General features: G+C 48.1%; 1 protein-coding gene and 1 pseudogene across 2 annotated transcripts; one reads left to right on the forward strand and one right to left on the reverse strand.

Moving 5' to 3' along the window:
* Window positions 1-779: 779 nt before the first annotated feature.
* Window positions 780-14,143, reverse strand: Get1 (guided entry of tail-anchored proteins factor 1). 2 transcript variants are annotated; one of them, XM_035444273.1, is made up of 6 exons: window positions 13,962-14,143; window positions 7,691-7,856; window positions 6,534-6,601; window positions 4,022-4,136; window positions 2,557-2,677; window positions 780-1,149 (listed from the first exon to the last, which is right to left on the reverse strand). In XM_035444273.1, the coding sequence occupies exons 1-5, from the start codon at window positions 14,061-14,063 to the stop codon at window positions 2,604-2,606; spliced, it is 525 nt and encodes a 174-aa protein (XP_035300164.1). In that variant the 5' UTR covers window positions 14,064-14,143; the 3' UTR covers window positions 780-1,149; window positions 2,557-2,603. The 2 variants fall into 2 exon arrangements, with proteins under 2 accessions (XP_035300164.1, XP_027271505.1); XM_027415704.2 differs by lacking the exon at window positions 780-1,149 and having other exon boundaries at window positions 1,982-2,677.
* Window positions 5,592-5,955, forward strand: LOC103163262 (annotated as a pseudogene).
* Window positions 14,144-16,289: the final 2,146 nt, after the last annotated feature.

The raw sequence follows: 16,289 nt of genomic DNA on the forward strand, positions 1-16,289 counted from the left end.
GCAGTGGCCAGCAAGATGGCCAGCAGACTCAAAAAAAAAAAAAAAAAAAAAAAGACAGTATGGGATTCAAGCTTGGCCTCATGAGTCATGAGTCACTGGTCTCTTGCTCAGCAGAGCTGAGAGCATCTAAGTGCCTGCCTTTAAGAGTCCCCTCTGTGCCTGCACAGAAGTCTGTATTTTTGTTGTGGAGATTTATTATTTTGTTACATAATGTCCTTTTCTCTTATTCTTGTCCTAAAACAACTGTATGCTCAAGCCAGCTGCTCAGGTCTAACATTTTGGTTGGAGCTATAAAGGACCTGTATTCCCAGCCTGTACTGTGTGACTTGCCTTCATTTGCTACAACTTACTCCTAATCTGGAACTGGCCACAGTCTCCAGATGTTCACGGGCTAGTGAATATCAACACTTTTAGAAACTGCGAACACTGCCTTCTGATGGGGTAATGATGCTGGCTGTGGCTGCTCTCACCTACATCTCAACACTCAGGAGGAGGAGGCAGGGTGATCTGAGTCTGGGCCAGCCTGGTCTTCAGGGTGAGTTCTAAGCCAGCCGGGGCTGCACAGTAAGACCCTGCCTCAAAAAGTTAAAATATTTTAAGAAGTTAATAATTCTGATTTTTCAGGGTTTTTTTCCTTTTATACTTTTTTAAAAGGCTTTAAGTGAATGCACCAACATTCGTAAACACGGACCGTGTCCTTGGAAACTCTGAGAAGCAGGTTAACAGTAGAGCCTGCGAAACCGTGACAGCCAGGACAGAGCACGCTTCCCACTGCACCCTTTCCCTTGTTAATTCAATGTTTATTACCCAGTTTTAAACAAATACAATATTGGGGGGAAAGACACAGTGACGACCCCCGCTCAGTCTTACACACATTATGCATGTGGGGGCACTAACATTTGGGAACAAACTAACCCTCCTGTCACTTTTCCCTGCAGGGTCAGCTGGAATTACACATACTTTGAGATGCTCATGGTCTCAACCCCAGTAAATGGTGAAGGCTTAAGCACCACTCCAGATTGCAGCTCACCACAAAAAGGACAAGGTACACGTCCAACCCGGACCCCGGGGGCCAAGTCCCTGGAGGGAGCCCAGATTCTTCCATCTTCCAGTGCTGTCCCAAACTCCTCAGGTCCTCCCTCGTGTTTCCTGAGTGGTGAGAATGCTGGAGCTGCTCAACAGGTCTTCCTGGCAATGCTGGCTACCCTACCGCTACACTCCATTTGTGCCCTTTATAAATACGCCAAGTAACCCTGGTGCCATCTAAGTCTGCAGTGTCTGCTGAGTTTAAATCCATGGACTCCCAAGCCTGCTCTGGGGGTATTCCTATTCCATCTGACAACAAACCAAAGGGCCGTGCACTCGGCCTATTCACAGTACATTCAGTCAAAAAAACAAACTTTTTATGAGACAGATGATAAGGAGACATAGAATATAAATATGATCCTTCAAAACCCAGTGCTATGCTTTGATCCCAGCAGCTGGGAAGCAGACAGGATCTCTGTAAGTTCCAGTCCAGCCTGGTCTACATAGTGAGTTCCAGGACAGCCAGAGTGTGCAGAGACACATGATAGTAATAGCATATAGCTTTTCTGTGCTATGGTTCCCCAGGGCCAAAGACCACAGCCTACACTCCAGGCCCTGAGGCACTGCTCCTGCAATAAGGCTGTCAGGACTGGCAAATACTGTAACTAGGGAAAGTGCTTCAAAAACAGACTTAGAGCCAGGTGTAGCAGCACACACCTTTAATCCCAGTATTTGGGAGGCAGAGGCAGGTGGATCTCTGTGGGTTCCAGGTCAGCCTGGTCTACATACAGAGTCCTGGGACAGCCAAGACCACATTGAGAGACTGTCTCAAAACAAAAACAAAAACACCCAGACTTGGCAGAACTCTGCCTTGAAACTTCATGAGCCAAACAAGTCTCAGTTCAAATGAACTAGAACTTGCTTAATTCCATTCCACTCTACACGGCATACACACTCAATGCTTTAAAGACATACTTCATTTGAAATGCTTTAAATAAAAATAATATAATGTGGTATCATATGAACACACGTAGGAACCACTATGAAAAGTTAGTAGGCTTGAATACATGAAGATACTTTTCACACATTTACACACTGAACCTGGTCTAACATGACATTTCAAACTGAAGGACAAGTATAAGCAACATCCAATAGTGTTGCTTTCAGCTGAACTTCATGAAATAGAAAGCAGAGTTCTAGTAGTGGTATTTTTTCTTTAAAAAAAAAAAAGTGTTTTTTTTTTTCTAAAATTAAAAACAGCACTATTGGAGTTGTTAGGGAAGTCTTTACAGCTGTTGACAGAACCAAACTATACCCAGCCCAAGTGCCAGCATGCAAATGCCACTCGGTGGATCCAAATCTATGTCAACGGGACATGTGTGTCATAACTGGTCTTTTTCTGGCTCAATGACAAGTATAGAAGATCCTGACTTGAACAAGCCTCCCCGGTGATGAACAAAGCAAACATATTCCAACGCGAACAAGCCAGAACCCTTGGGCTTCTGTGCGATCGACCGATCAGCTCTTTACCCTGTGAAATCCATTCTGCAAAGTCTTGTAGCTGCGTTTCTTTCTCCTCAGCTGAAAGGGTGGAGTACAATAGCCACAACTTTATTACAGACTAAAATCCAACAGGTGATTCCAATTCCACCTAAAGCGACAGAAGCACACGTCAGAGGATGCAGCGGCAACACCTTTGTGACCATCAACCCAACCCACAGGGAGGAAGGCACCAATTCCGACTGTTGAGGAGTAAGTGAAGGGGCTCATCAAACTACAGATGACAGCCAGGGTGCACTGTGCACCAAGCTGGACCACCCCAAACAGTGGGTAGGTGCTGTGTTACCGTCCCTTTCCTGCCAGCCATGTCAGAACACCCTATGCCACTATTTCTTTTTCACTTCTCAAAAAAGCATTATAAAGCTGGTCAGTAGTGACTCACACCTGTAATCCCAGCACTAGGGAGGCAGAGGCAGGCGGATCTCTGAGTTAGAGGCCAGCCTGGTCTACAGAGTAAGTTCCAGGACAGCCAGGGCCACACAGAGAAACCCTGTCTTGAAAAAACAAACAACGGGCTGGAGAGATAGCTCACAGGTTTAGAGCACCGGCTGTTCTTTTAGAGGTCCTGAGTTCAATTCCCAGCAACCACATGGTGGCTCACAAACATCGTTATGAGATTTGGTGCCCTCTTCTGGTGTGCAGATATACATGGAAGCAGAATGTTGTATACATAATAAATAAACAAAATCTAAAAAAAAAACCAAAAAAACAAACAAGAATAACATTATTAAAACAACAACAACAAAAAAAAGCACTGTAAACCAAATTATGGTTTTTCAGGCCTAAAGTGAAGTCGTCTTCATCCTCCCTCCCCAGGCTGCAAAGACAGCAACTCAGCAGAGTGCCAGCAAGGGCGGGCAGCCTGGGCTCCTTAGACCTGAGCCCAGCAATGGAAGCAGAGAGGGAGGAGGGGGAACAGAGCACAACTAAACTGAAGGTCCTTGAAACTGCCTCCTTTCAATCATGTGTTTCACTGCAGTATGATCACACATCAGAACCCATCACTGGCAACAATATACACCTTGTTTTTTACAGGCTCTTACAGTGTAGTCCCCGATGGCCTTGAACCTGCAGCAATCCACACACTTGGGCCTCTCAGAGGCTGGGATTACAGGCACGACCCACCACATCCAGAAGTAACATCTCTATTCGCAAAAATCAGGACCTGAGAAAGTGTCCCAACCAGAAAATTCAAGTAACAAGAAGATTGTTTGGCAAAGAAATTTACTGACAGAGTGCTATGACTTGCATGTTTGCACCCTAATATACTCAGGTCCTGACCCTGGGGATAGCATTAGGTGGGGCCTTCGGGAGAGGCTGAGGTCACAGGGCAGCCTTAGGAAGAAGCTCACACAGTGAGTCTAACATTTCCTCCTCCTACCCAAGGACCCTTGAGTATTTATGAACCCTCCATTTATGAACCTCTACCGCCTACCTGCTACTCGAGTAGGAAAGGCTACCAGGCGGTCTAGCGGGGTGATCCACTTGCTGGGCACCACAGCCACAGGGACGGAGTAATATTTCCAAATGAGCGAGATCATCAGTGCTGCCTGGAGGAAGACTTGGTGAGTGGAGGCCTCACACCCCAGCCAGTCCTCGAAGTGACATGTAGACACACACGCACAGACAGACATACATGCATGCAAGCAAGCAAGCACACACACACACACAGGACTTGAGATGGAACATCACACACTGGTAACAGGTGGGTGGGCCTTCTGGTGGGAACTGGCATTTTATCCTTCCACACAGAAGCCATAATTCACTATTTAAATGAGCTGAGCCCGCCCACAATGTCTATTCTCAGCAGCTGATCTGCATGCCATATAAAAGCAGCCATGACTCCAAGATCCTAATAAGCACATTCCTCCCTACACAGTGTGGTCCTCTGTGCAGAGGTCATCCCTCTGCCACCCCCACCAGTTCCAAGCTGGTGAAAATTGTTTTACTTCTTATCCTTTCCCAGAAGCAACTTCTGTTGCCCCAAACGCTCTGATCAAATGAGCAGGCTGAAGAGGGTGCCTGCCAGATGCCTCTCTGTGGAACACAAGCTTATCAAGTAAGAATGCCTTGAGCCAACTCACCTCAGCCTTTGTCCACACCTCATCTTTAGGGAAACTGGCACGAGTGTTTACCTTGGGAAAGACCCCCACACAGAGCACTAAAACCCCAGGTCACTCACGGCAGCTGCTGACATGTGATGAGTTAGTCAGTTGTACAGCCACGTACCAGCAGCACCAACAGTCTCCCAGGAAGGTAAGAGTACCAGGGGCCAAGTAATGAGAAAAACTGGTTGGCAGCATTTAAGAGCACTGCCTACCTACCCAGCCGGGCATTGGTGGCACACGCCTTTAATCCCAGCACTTGGGAGGCAGAGGCAGGCAGATCTCTGTGAGTTTGATGCCAGCCTGGTCTCCAGAGTGAGTTCCAGGACAGGCTCCAAAGCTACACAGAGAAACCCTGTCTTGAAAAACCAAAAACCAAAAACCAAAAAAAAAAAAAAAGAGCACTGCCTACTCTTGCAGGAGATCTGGGTTAATTCCCAGCACCCAAAGGGTTGCTTACAACTATCTCTAAATCCAGTCCCAGTAGATCTGATGCCATCTTCTGACCTCTAAGGACACCAGGCACACACATAGTATACAGACATAGTTGCATGCAAAACACCCACACACATAAAAATAAATTTAAAAAAAAAATGCCAGGCAGTGGTGGTGCACACCTTTACTTTAATTCCAGCAATTGGGAGGCAGAGGCAGGCGGATCTCTGTGAGTTGGAGATCAGCCTGGTCTACAGAACGAGTTCCAGGACAGCCTCCAAAGCCACAGAGAAACCCTGTCTCAAAAAAAAACCAAAAAGGGACTGGAGAGATGGCTCAGAGGTTAAGAGCACTTGCTGCTCTTCCAGAGGTCCTGAGTTCAATTCCTAGCAACCAAATGGTGGCTCACAACCATCTGTAATGAGATCTGGTGCCCTCTTCTGGCCTGCAGGCATACATGGAGGCTTTATTATGTATACATAATAAATAAAATCTTTAAAACAAAAAAACCAGCTCTCCGGGCATGGGCTTAGGTTCTGGAGACATGGCTAAACGCACCAAGAAGGTCAGGATCGTTGGGAAATACTGGACCCACTATGGTGCCTCCCTCCGGAAAATGGTAAAGAAAATTGAAATCAGCCAGCACGCCAAGTATACTTGCTCCTTCTGTGGCAAGACCAAGATGAATAGATGAGCCGTTGGCATCTGGCACTGTAGTTCCTGCATGAAAACGGTGCCTGTTGGGGCCTGGACCTACGACACTACTGCGGTCACAGTGAAGTCTGCCATCAGAAGACGGAAGGAACTGAAAGACCAGGACAAGTGCTAATGCCTGAGACCTGCCTAGCCACCAGAAATAAATAGGTTAATTTACATAAAAAAAACAAAAAGAATAAATCTGAAAAAGAAAAGAAAAAAGTTGGTTTCCTACCTGGAGGATGGGAACACTATTTACACCCACCAGCCAGCAAGGAGCTTCTGGGTAGAGCAAGGCAAACCAGCTCTGAGAACCTAGGTCTCCAACATATTTCTTCAGTCTCAGAAATTCACAGCAGGGAGCTGTATAAATGGCCCAGCAGGTAAAGAGCTTGCCATGCAGCTTTGATCCCCAGCACCCACATAGATGTTGAGAGCAAAGCAGCCCAGTGTCTATATTTCAGAGCTCATGGAGACAAGGAGTCTCTAAGAAGCTGACTGGATTAGCTAAATCAGGTTCAGGGAAAGAACCTGCCTCTATATATAAGCTGGAGAGCAGTGCACTCGAGGAAGACACCCAACATCCATCCACCTCTGGCCTCCGTACACGACGTAAAACACTGGCATACACCCACATACGCACACGCACACAAGCAGAAAAAAGAAAGGAATGAACCGCTGTCCAGAGCCCGGGCAACACCACACACTCACTTGCAGAATGTAGAAAGCGACGCTTATAAACCATTTGATCTTGGCCAACTGTGCTGTCCGCGCTTTCACTGAAAGGAAAAGAAGGTGAAACATGAACTAGTCCTGCAAAATAGAGAAAATAACTAAATACACAAAAATGCTATTTTCCCTTATAAAACACCTTCTATTTTTAAACAAAATAATCAATATACTTAAAAATATCAAATACGACAAAGTACTTTAAGTATGAAATACCATGATGAAACTCCTTATTCTGTATGCTGACTCACAAAATTTAAAAAGCTGTATCACTATGCTATTATTTATGTACAAGCCTACTCAGACTGCTATTCATCAGAGACTCTTTTTACCACACTTACCACCCACCAACAGGACTAAACGTCATCTCCATTTTCTAACCCAAGCCATCACTGAACCTCCACCAGAGTCCAGGTCTCCCAGACCTGCACAGGCCTGTTCTACAGTGTGCAGCCTGCTCTACCTTACAAGCCCACCAGGGCTTCTCAGGCAGACTGCTCTCCAGAGACACGTGTGTGTGCATACATGCATGAAAGAGAGGAGAGAGGGGGGGGGAGAGGAGAGAGAGAGAGAGAGAGAGAGAGAGAGAGAGAGAGAGAGAGAGAGAGAGAGAGAGAGAGAGAGAGAGAGAGAGAGAGAGAGAGAGCATGCACATATGTGCATGTATTTGTGTATGTCTCACTAATTAGCCCTGGCTAGCCTGAAACTCACAGTGTAGACCAGGCTGGCCTTGAACTCAAAGAGACCTGCCTGACTCTGCCTCAGAGCACTGGGGCTCAAGTGTGCACCATCCTTGGCACAAGAGCTGCTCCTTGACGTCTACACACTGTGGGCATGCTCCTGTGAGTGGGGCAAAGTGCCCTGAGGACCCACTGTGTGATCTTCATCAGGACTTCCCTCAGTAAAGGGCCAAACTTGAAAATGAAAATCTACAGAGGATAAAGAAAAAATCTACAATGATTTCTAGATCTAGAAAGAAAGTGTTTACCAGCAAATAAGGAGAAGCAGAGTTATTGTGGGAGGTCTTTTCATTTAGCCATCTAGGAAGCAAAGCATGTACCTCAAGTCCATACACAAAGGCCCTCCCTTGATCGGCCCTCATGACCCTGCCAGGTTACGAGCCACTACAAGACAAGTACCGTGAGTCTTGAGCTTGTCAGTCACTTTGTTGATCTTCCTTTCCAGCCTAGCATATCTGGCGAACTCGTCCATCATACTGACAGTGGACAGCTCCTGCTTCATGTCCTGGATCTCTGCCCTCATCTGCGACTCCTGCTCTGCATCCTTCTGCAGCACCCTGGAAACCTGGCAGGGAGGAGGCCGGCGTCAGTGTCCTTCCATGCAGAGAAGACTGGGGTCCCTCAGCTCTAAAGAGGAAACTGTATGTGCTCAGCAAGACCTAGCCAATGATGTATTCCCTATGAGCTTGAATCCAAGACCGGCCTTCCAACAGACCCAGCTACTACTCTGTTTAGGTGCTGCAGAACAGCCCCTGAGCCAAGCCAGATCAAGACAGCAGCCGCCACCAGGTGGCACCCACCAACTAGCAGAGCTTGTGCGGGAAGGTGGAGTACAGAAAGGTACAGGCCAGGCCAGTGGCAAAGGAAGAGCTGTGCCAGTGGGTGAGATGCAGGAACACAGACAGCATCCATCGTCCAGTACCCCTCCAAACACAGCAGCTGCTCTGCAGAACCCCTGCCAGACCCAGAAGAGATCGCCACAAACACAGTGACGCTGGAGGCAGGCTAGGCTTCAGACCGGACATTTTTAACACGTTTGCCACTGGTGCTACAGCCAAGACCCTTGCTCACTCACCAAAGGGCTGTCAACTTACGTTCAAGGGTTTGGGGGGGGGTGCTTTTTAAACTGTTATGACTAACTCCTGCATGTGCAGGTTTGCCCAAACTTTCTAAGAATAGCTCTGTTTTTTTGTTTGTTTGTTTGTTTAAATGAAAAGTAGAAGTGCTTGCAGCACAAAAGGGAAACTGCAGTTACAGCCAGAACCAAACCCTTAACTCCAGTGTGCACACACAGTCCAGGTACACAAGCTGAAGCCCCCTCATGAACCAGCACATAAAGGCCTTAGCCTGGGGCCGAGGGCTACACAGTGAGCTCACTACTGTGCCATGCCTAAGGCTGGTACAAGGAACAGGTATGCAAAACAGCCTCTCTTTGCTGCCCACTGTCCACCACTCAAATGGAGAGTTACTCCAACCTGGTCCACCCTGGAGATGAAAACAAGAATGGACCAAAGTCTCTGAAAGTCACAGAGGCGGACAGCAGGGACACTCAGTGGTTAAGAGCACTTTTTTTTTTTCTAATAGAGGATTGACCGGGGTTCAGTCTCTTTCTTTTTTTTTTTTTTTTTACAGAATGAGTCTTTTTTTTTTTTAAATTTTATTTATTATGTATACAACATTCTGCTTCCATGTACATCTGCACACCAGAAGAGGGCACCAGATCTCATAATGGATGGTTGTGAGCCACCATGTGGTTGCTAGGAATTGAACTCAGGACCTCTGGAAGAGCAGCAAGTGCTCTTAACCTCTGAGCCATCTCTCCAGCCCCCGGGGTTCAGTTTCTAGCACCCTTATGGTGGCTCACAACCATTTGTAACTCCAGTTCTAGGGGATCCAGAGCCCTCTTCTGGATCCATGGGCATCAGGCATGCAGGTGATGTACAGACAGACATACACCAAACATGCAGGCCAAACACCCATACACACATAAAATAATTTTAAAGGCCATACACTAATTTTTTGTGGGTTTTTTAAAATTTATTTTTATTTCATGTGTATCGGTGTTTGGGCATTGGTTGTCCAGTCCCCTGGAACTGGAGTTAGAGACAGTTGTAAGCTGCCAGGTGGGTGCTGTAAATTGAACCTGGGTCCTCTGGGAGCCGTCTCTCCGGCTCCCATACACCATTTATTTTTAGAGTCACAGAGCTGTCATTCAACATTAGGGACTCTGTAAACAGAAAACGGGGGCACTGCTGGGCCTGGAGGTGCATCCCCCATTGCCCCATCACTGGGGAGCTGCAGCAGCAGGAGTGCAAGCCACCTCCACACCAACACGAGCTACCCACTGGGGCCTATCTCAAAAGAAAAACAAGCCATCTTTTAGATGATCCAGACTCACAAATGCCCAGGAGCCAGACCCACTGAGAATCTGAGGCATTATGTAAGTTTGAAGTTTTTAACAAGATGACTCAGGAGAGCTGGAGAGATGGCTCAGAGGTTAAGAGCACTGCCTGCTCTTCCAGAGGTCCTGAGTTCAGTTCCCAGCAACTACAAGGTGGCTACAACCATTTGTAATGAGATCTGGTGCCTTCTTCTGGTGTGCAAGCAGATCACTGTATACACAGTAAATAAATCTTTTTTTTTTGGGGGGGGGGTTTCGAGACAGGGTTTCTCTGTGGCTTTGGAGGCTGTCCTGGAACTAGCTCTTGTAGACCAGGCTGGTCTGAAACTCACAGAGATCCGCCTGCCTCTGCCTCCCGAGTGCTGGGATTAAAGGCGTGCGCCACCAACGCCTGGCTTAAATAAATAAATCTTAAAAAAAAAAAAAAAAAAACAAGATGACTCTCAGGAGGTAGATATCAAGAGGCACCAAGGACAGAAGCTGGGCTTCCTTCTTCTCACCCTGCAGGCAGAGGCTAGATGCCTGTGGGCAAGTATACGAGGCTCCTGCTACAATCCCATCTAGCCAGGATACACTCTGCTTGTCCAAGACTGAACTTGGAGTCACTCTGGGAAGGGTCCAAATCCTACTCTATCACTGACCACCCAACGGCCAGACAGATCTGAGAGCTGGTGGCATGAACTGCACAGCCCAGCTCCTTTCTCCTGGAATTCCACAGGTAAGCACAAAAATGACCAACCTGGGTCACCAGCTCAGGTGTTGTCTCCAATATTCACCTCATCTTGTGAAGGGACCAAGACCCAAATACAGAAAGTCCAGAGGCCTACTATTCTCAACTGGTACCATCTAGGGCATTCCTTGGGCTGGGCTAACCTCCTCCTGGGATGCTGGTTCCCCAGCTGTGCACCTGGAGGGCCCTATCAGCCGAGCACTCTACTCATCACCCCCTGGAACACACTTCTCAGTCAAGGCTCCAGGAGTAGATCTTGTTAGGTTGCTAAAGTCATCCTGACACTTGGAAGTCACAAAATCCTGTCCCAACCAATCATTGTGGCACACGCCTTTAACCCAGCACTCAGGAGGCAGAGGCAGGCGGATCTCTGTGAGTTCAAGGCCAGCCTGGTCTACAGAATGAGTTCCAGTCAGCCTCCAAAGCCACAGAGAAACCCTGTCTTGAAAAACCAAAACCAAAACCAAAAAAAAAAAAAAACTAATAATACATAAATAAAAACAAAAATCCCAAAGAAAGGGACTGCCTAAGGAAGATGCTCCAGACAGGTTCCTGGAAGGAGCTGGCCAAGGCTTGGAGCAAAAAAGCAAAACTGCTGACTATACACTGAGAGAGAGGTAGGCTACACTAGCCAGGCCCCAGGGGTTTGTGTGCAACATGCTACTGCCAGCAAAGCAGGTTCTGTCAGGAAGTCCACATGGGCACCGGCACACTGCTACTCTCAGGCCCTCGCCACATGTCTGACATGCCAGGCCTGGAGAAGTGTGTAGTTTGTGCATATCAGAAGAGCCTCACCCCATCTGAACATGTCAGTTCAGGCAAGGGCACCTGAGTAGGATACCTCCCATGTGTGTACACAATGTGCCCCATGTCCCCTCCCCTCCCTCCCTCTTTTCCCCCCTCCTCTCACCCCCACCCCCACCCCGTGTTTTCAAGACAGGGTTTCTCTGCAAAACCATCCTGGCTGTTCTGGAACTCACAGAGATCCATCTGCCTCTGCCTCTGCCTCTGCCTCTGCCTCTGCCTCTGCCTCTGCCTCCCGAGTACTGGGATTAAAGGTGTGCACCAACACCGCCCGGCTGTCCCCTTCTCTTAAATCAAGACTGGATCCCCTAACTTTATGAATTAGACAGTCTCAACTATGCATACTGTAACCAACCTAAAGGGAAGGATCCTCAGAAAAATCCCAACCAGGCCAAGCACCAGCCCCACCCCAGCAGTGGCTCTCTTGCAGTATGGAGGGTGTTCACCCTCCTGATTTGCAATGATGCCCAGAACACCATGAGGAAAGCCAACCAGTCAGAATCAGTGAAGAAGGCTACACTCTCAACACCTGAACATAATGGTGCTGCACTCCCAACACAACCATCTTGTCATCAGTTTGTCACACTTGGTCCTTCAAATGGGGGGTAATGTGTGGTGATATATTATTTGATTTATTAAAGGGTGCCTAAGGATTCAGAAAGCAAAGTCAGCCACAAGCTATAGAGATCAGGCAGTGGTGGTACTCACTTTTAATCCCACCACTTGGGAGGCAGAGGCAGACAGATCTCTGTTAGTTCAAGGCCACACTTGACCTACCAGAAACTGATCCAGGCCTAAAGAGAAACAGCACACACAAAGATGATCTCAGCACCTTTAATCCCAGCATTAGGGAGGTATTTAAGACATCCATTCTCCAGCCACATTGAGGACAGGAAGACATTGAAGTCTCAGGATTCTTCAGCCACACTGAGGAGAGACAGCAGTTTGAGGTTGGGTGGAGCCAGGATCGCCTTTCAGTCTGAGGTAGAGGTAAGAGCAAGTGGCCAGCTGCTTTGCTTTTCTGATCTTCAGCTTGAAGCTCAATCCCATATCTGTCTTAGGGTCTTTTATGCTTCATGCTAAAAGGATACTCTAAACATTGTGGGGAGCAGTATTTTGACCCCCTTGCACCAGGGTATTCCCAATAGCTCCCTCACTGGAAACCCAGCACCCAGACAAATGGGGTCTCTCACTCCTCTTCCCTTTTCTGAACACCAATAATGCACCCCTGTTCTACGCATACGCTATCCTTCTGGACCCAGCAACCACTCAGGTGTCACTACTGAAGGGTTTAGCTCAGTGGATTCAAGGCAGAGGCTACACAGCCTGCAGGAAACACAGAGATCTGTGCAGGCCCAGGTCCAGTGCAGGTGCTTCCTGCAAACAACGCTGCCTATGCACCCTGGGCACTCAGGCATGAACCCCACAAGGGGTTGCTGTCCTGACACATGAGGAACTCTAACCACCGAAACAAACAAATGGATTACACTGAGGAAAGACTAGAGGCTTCTCCAGAAAGACAGAGGTTCAGTGTCTCCTACCAGATGCCCACACACAGACGGCTGCTGTGATCCCAAATGTGTAGGCTCACCAACTAGGTGCTCTGCACTCCAACCTGCAGGCAGCATCAATTCCCAGTCACCACTTCATATCAGTCATACTAGTCACACAGCCCAGCTACAAGTTAAATTCCTATGGTCTGGGGGCTGGAGAGATGGCCCGGTGGTTAAGAGCACTGACTGCTCTTTCAAAGGACCAGGGTTCAGTTCCCAGCACCCACATGGCAGCTCACAACTGTGTAATTCCTGTTCCAGAGGACTTGACACCCATGGCAAAGCACCAATGCATACAAAATAAAAATTAGTAAGTTAAAAAGAAAAGTTTCTATGGTCTTTCTTCTTCCAGCTCCACTGATTTGCTAGACCAGCTCACAAAACTCTGGGAAACGCTCTTGTTCACTAGTTTATTACAAAGAATGTTTCCCAAGGCTGGCGAGATGGCTCAACACGAGATGGCTCAACACTTAAGCACACAGGCTGCTCTTGCAGAGGAGTCGGGGTTCAGTTCCCAACACCCACGTGGCAACTCACGCCATCTGTAACTCAGTTCCAGAGGATGTGAACAATCTCTTCTGGCCTCCGCAGGCAACTGCATTCACACGGCACACATATACACACCCGGCACACATAATATAATAAAAGTAAGTAAATTTTTAATAGCTACAGATTAAGGGGCTGGAGAGACAGCCCAGTGGCTAAAAGCACTGGCTGCTCTTGCAGAGGACCTGGGTTCATTCAGTTCAGTTCCCAGCACCCACATGGTGGCTCACAAGTATGATTCCAGTACCAGAGATCTAACGCCTTCTTCTGGCCTCAAAGACACTGCGCACAAGTGAAGCACTTACATGCATGCAGGCAAAACACACACACACACACGCACGCACGTCAAAAAGGAACGCGAGTGAGCAGGACGGGTACGGGTCTCTCTGCAGCCGGGGCTCTGCCGCTCCGGGATCAGGCACCTGTGAGGATGCACGGCCGGGCTGCTTCGTGCAAGCAGGACAGACAGCACGTCCCCGTCCCCACCCTCCAGTAAGGGTGCAGTAAGGGCGCTGGTTGTTTTAACCTCGCGACCTGGTGAAGGCAGAAGCCTTGCAGCACACCCGGGGCAGGGCCCGGCGCCCCGGCCTCGCCGCCCGCCCTCCCGCCCGCCCGCCGGCCGGCCGGCAGACTCACGAAGGAGGACAGGGACGGCAGGAGGATCCGCAGCACGTTACACCCGAACACGAAGCTCAGCACCAGCAGCCACGCCCCGCGGTCCGCCTCGGCAGCGCTCATCCTGGCTCCCACGCACCAGCTCCGCTACTGCAGCGCCATGGGGACCAAGGCGCCGGGCCCGCCTGCGCCTGCGCCTGCGCCTGCGCACAGACGCCACGCCCCGCTGCGGCGGCTCCTGGGAGACGGCGTCGTCAACTGCGCCTGCGCACAGTCGCCCCGCCCCTCGGCGGCGGCGCCTGGGAGACAGCGTCTCCAACTGCGCCGGCTCACTACGGACCCCCCACAGCACCATGGCAACCGAGCAGCCAGCCGCTCCTGCGCCTGCTCATTACACCTCCTCTGTGGGACTGAGCCGGCTTTCCTTAGGGCTCTTCGCCTTTCGCCTTCCCGGCTTCCGTAGCCGTAGCCACGTGGTACCCACACCACTGGTGGGGGGGTTAGCAAAAGGGATTGCAGTGTTTGTAGTGTCTGGAAATTATTTCTTACCGAGTTAGCTCACGTTTATTTATTTATTCATTTATTCACCATTTGTTTATTTATTTACTTATTTATTTGGGTTTTTCGACACAGGGTTTCTCTGTGTGTCTCTGGCTGTCCTGGCACTCGCTCTGTAGACCAGGCTGGCCTCGAACTCACTGAGATCCGTTTGCCTCTGCCTCCCAAGTGCTGGGATTAAAGGCGTGCGCTACCACCAGGCAACTCACTTTTATTCTTCAATAAGTTTATTTTAGGATAAACCTTGGCATGTATAGAAACCTACTTCATGGTAACAGATAACTAAAAAAAAGTGTTTTCTAAACAGTTGTTGCATGTAAAATGACTTGTCTACATTTATAACACTAAACACTAATAAACACGAACAACGTACAAAATTGTATCATTGATCAAAAGAGACCACTTAGTGACTGGTTGAGACTTGCCCGCTGTGTCTTTGTTCCCATCAGCACGCTTTACAAAAAGAAAAAAAAAAGTTTTATCATGAGTAAAACGAACCTAAATTAGACAATAATGAATGTTTATAACAAAAGAACCCGATCCACTTATATATGGTGAATAAAGTGATGTTTTTTCTGCCTTGTTAGATTCTGAAAACGAGTTACTGATGATATAATGGCTGTGTTCTTTTTTTTTTCTTTTCTTTTTTTTTTTTTTTTTGCCACCCCCGAGATTCACACTGTTCCCCTACACCGCTCTCTTCCGATCTATTCTGTAGAATCAGGAACGCAAGCTGGCTGTTATATTTATATCCCTCCTCCCTCTGCATTTTGGCTTTTCAAGACAGGGTTTCTCTACAACTTTGGAGCCTGTCTTGTTCTGTAGACCAGGCTGGTCTCTAAGTCACAGAGATCTGCCTGCCTCAGCCTCCAGTTTTACACATTTTAGTTGCAAGGAAACACAGGACACACAGCTATCTACTGCTAATCCTCCCATCTAGAATAAGACCACTACAACAATTTAAAGTCAAATTTGAAGCAAGCTTTAAATAATGCTTGCTAGGGAATAAGCTATGGGTTTGCATTAGATAGCCCGAATCAGGATTTACAGCCACTTAAGTTTTTCCCACCAGGTCCAATCAGAGACAAACATTCATCCTGATGTTCTTCTGTTAGACCCCGGAAAACTCAGGCCTCCAGGGTCTCAGCCCAATTAGTCACCACTTCATATCAGCAGGCAGATTCGAGGGAGCCAGATGAGGAGGGAGCAAAGTGAGAACGCTATACTGAGAAAAGTTACCAAGCAACATGGCTAAACATAAATAAGATCTTGTTAGTAATAAGCCTGTGCCATCAGCCAGTTTATAATTAATATAAGCCTTTGTGTGTTTATTTGGCACTGAGCGACTGCAGGACAGGGCAGGACAGAAACTTCCGCTTACCTAAATGTTTGGCAAGAAATTCCACATAAAACCTGACAAATGCTTAAAAGGGGATTCTAAACACAAAATAACAGAGACAAGCACGGCTTCTTGGTAGCAGCATTTTCTCAGATGGGCTGTTTGCTAAAGGCAGGCAGAGGCTCAAGGCTCCTTTAAGAGAGAAATCCTGACTCGGCATTAGAGGCAAAAACCCACAAGGCTCTTTTAAGAGGCCCTGCTACCAAACAATTAAGTATGTTTACAAGCAGCTGGCAGCATGCTTCATGGTGGAGACATGAACCTACAAACTCCGAAGAGTTGTGGCAATAAACCTGGCTCCCCACAAGTACCTCTGCTATGAAGCTAGACACTGAGGAAGCCAAGGAATGGGGTGGGGCCAGCCACCAAAGCCATTATTCCTAGCCAAGCTG

The sequence above is a fragment of the Cricetulus griseus genome, chromosome 4 (genome assembly GCF_003668045.3).
Source record: "Cricetulus griseus strain 17A/GY chromosome 4, alternate assembly CriGri-PICRH-1.0, whole genome shotgun sequence".
Lineage (NCBI taxonomy): Eukaryota > Metazoa > Chordata > Mammalia > Rodentia > Cricetidae > Cricetulus > Cricetulus griseus.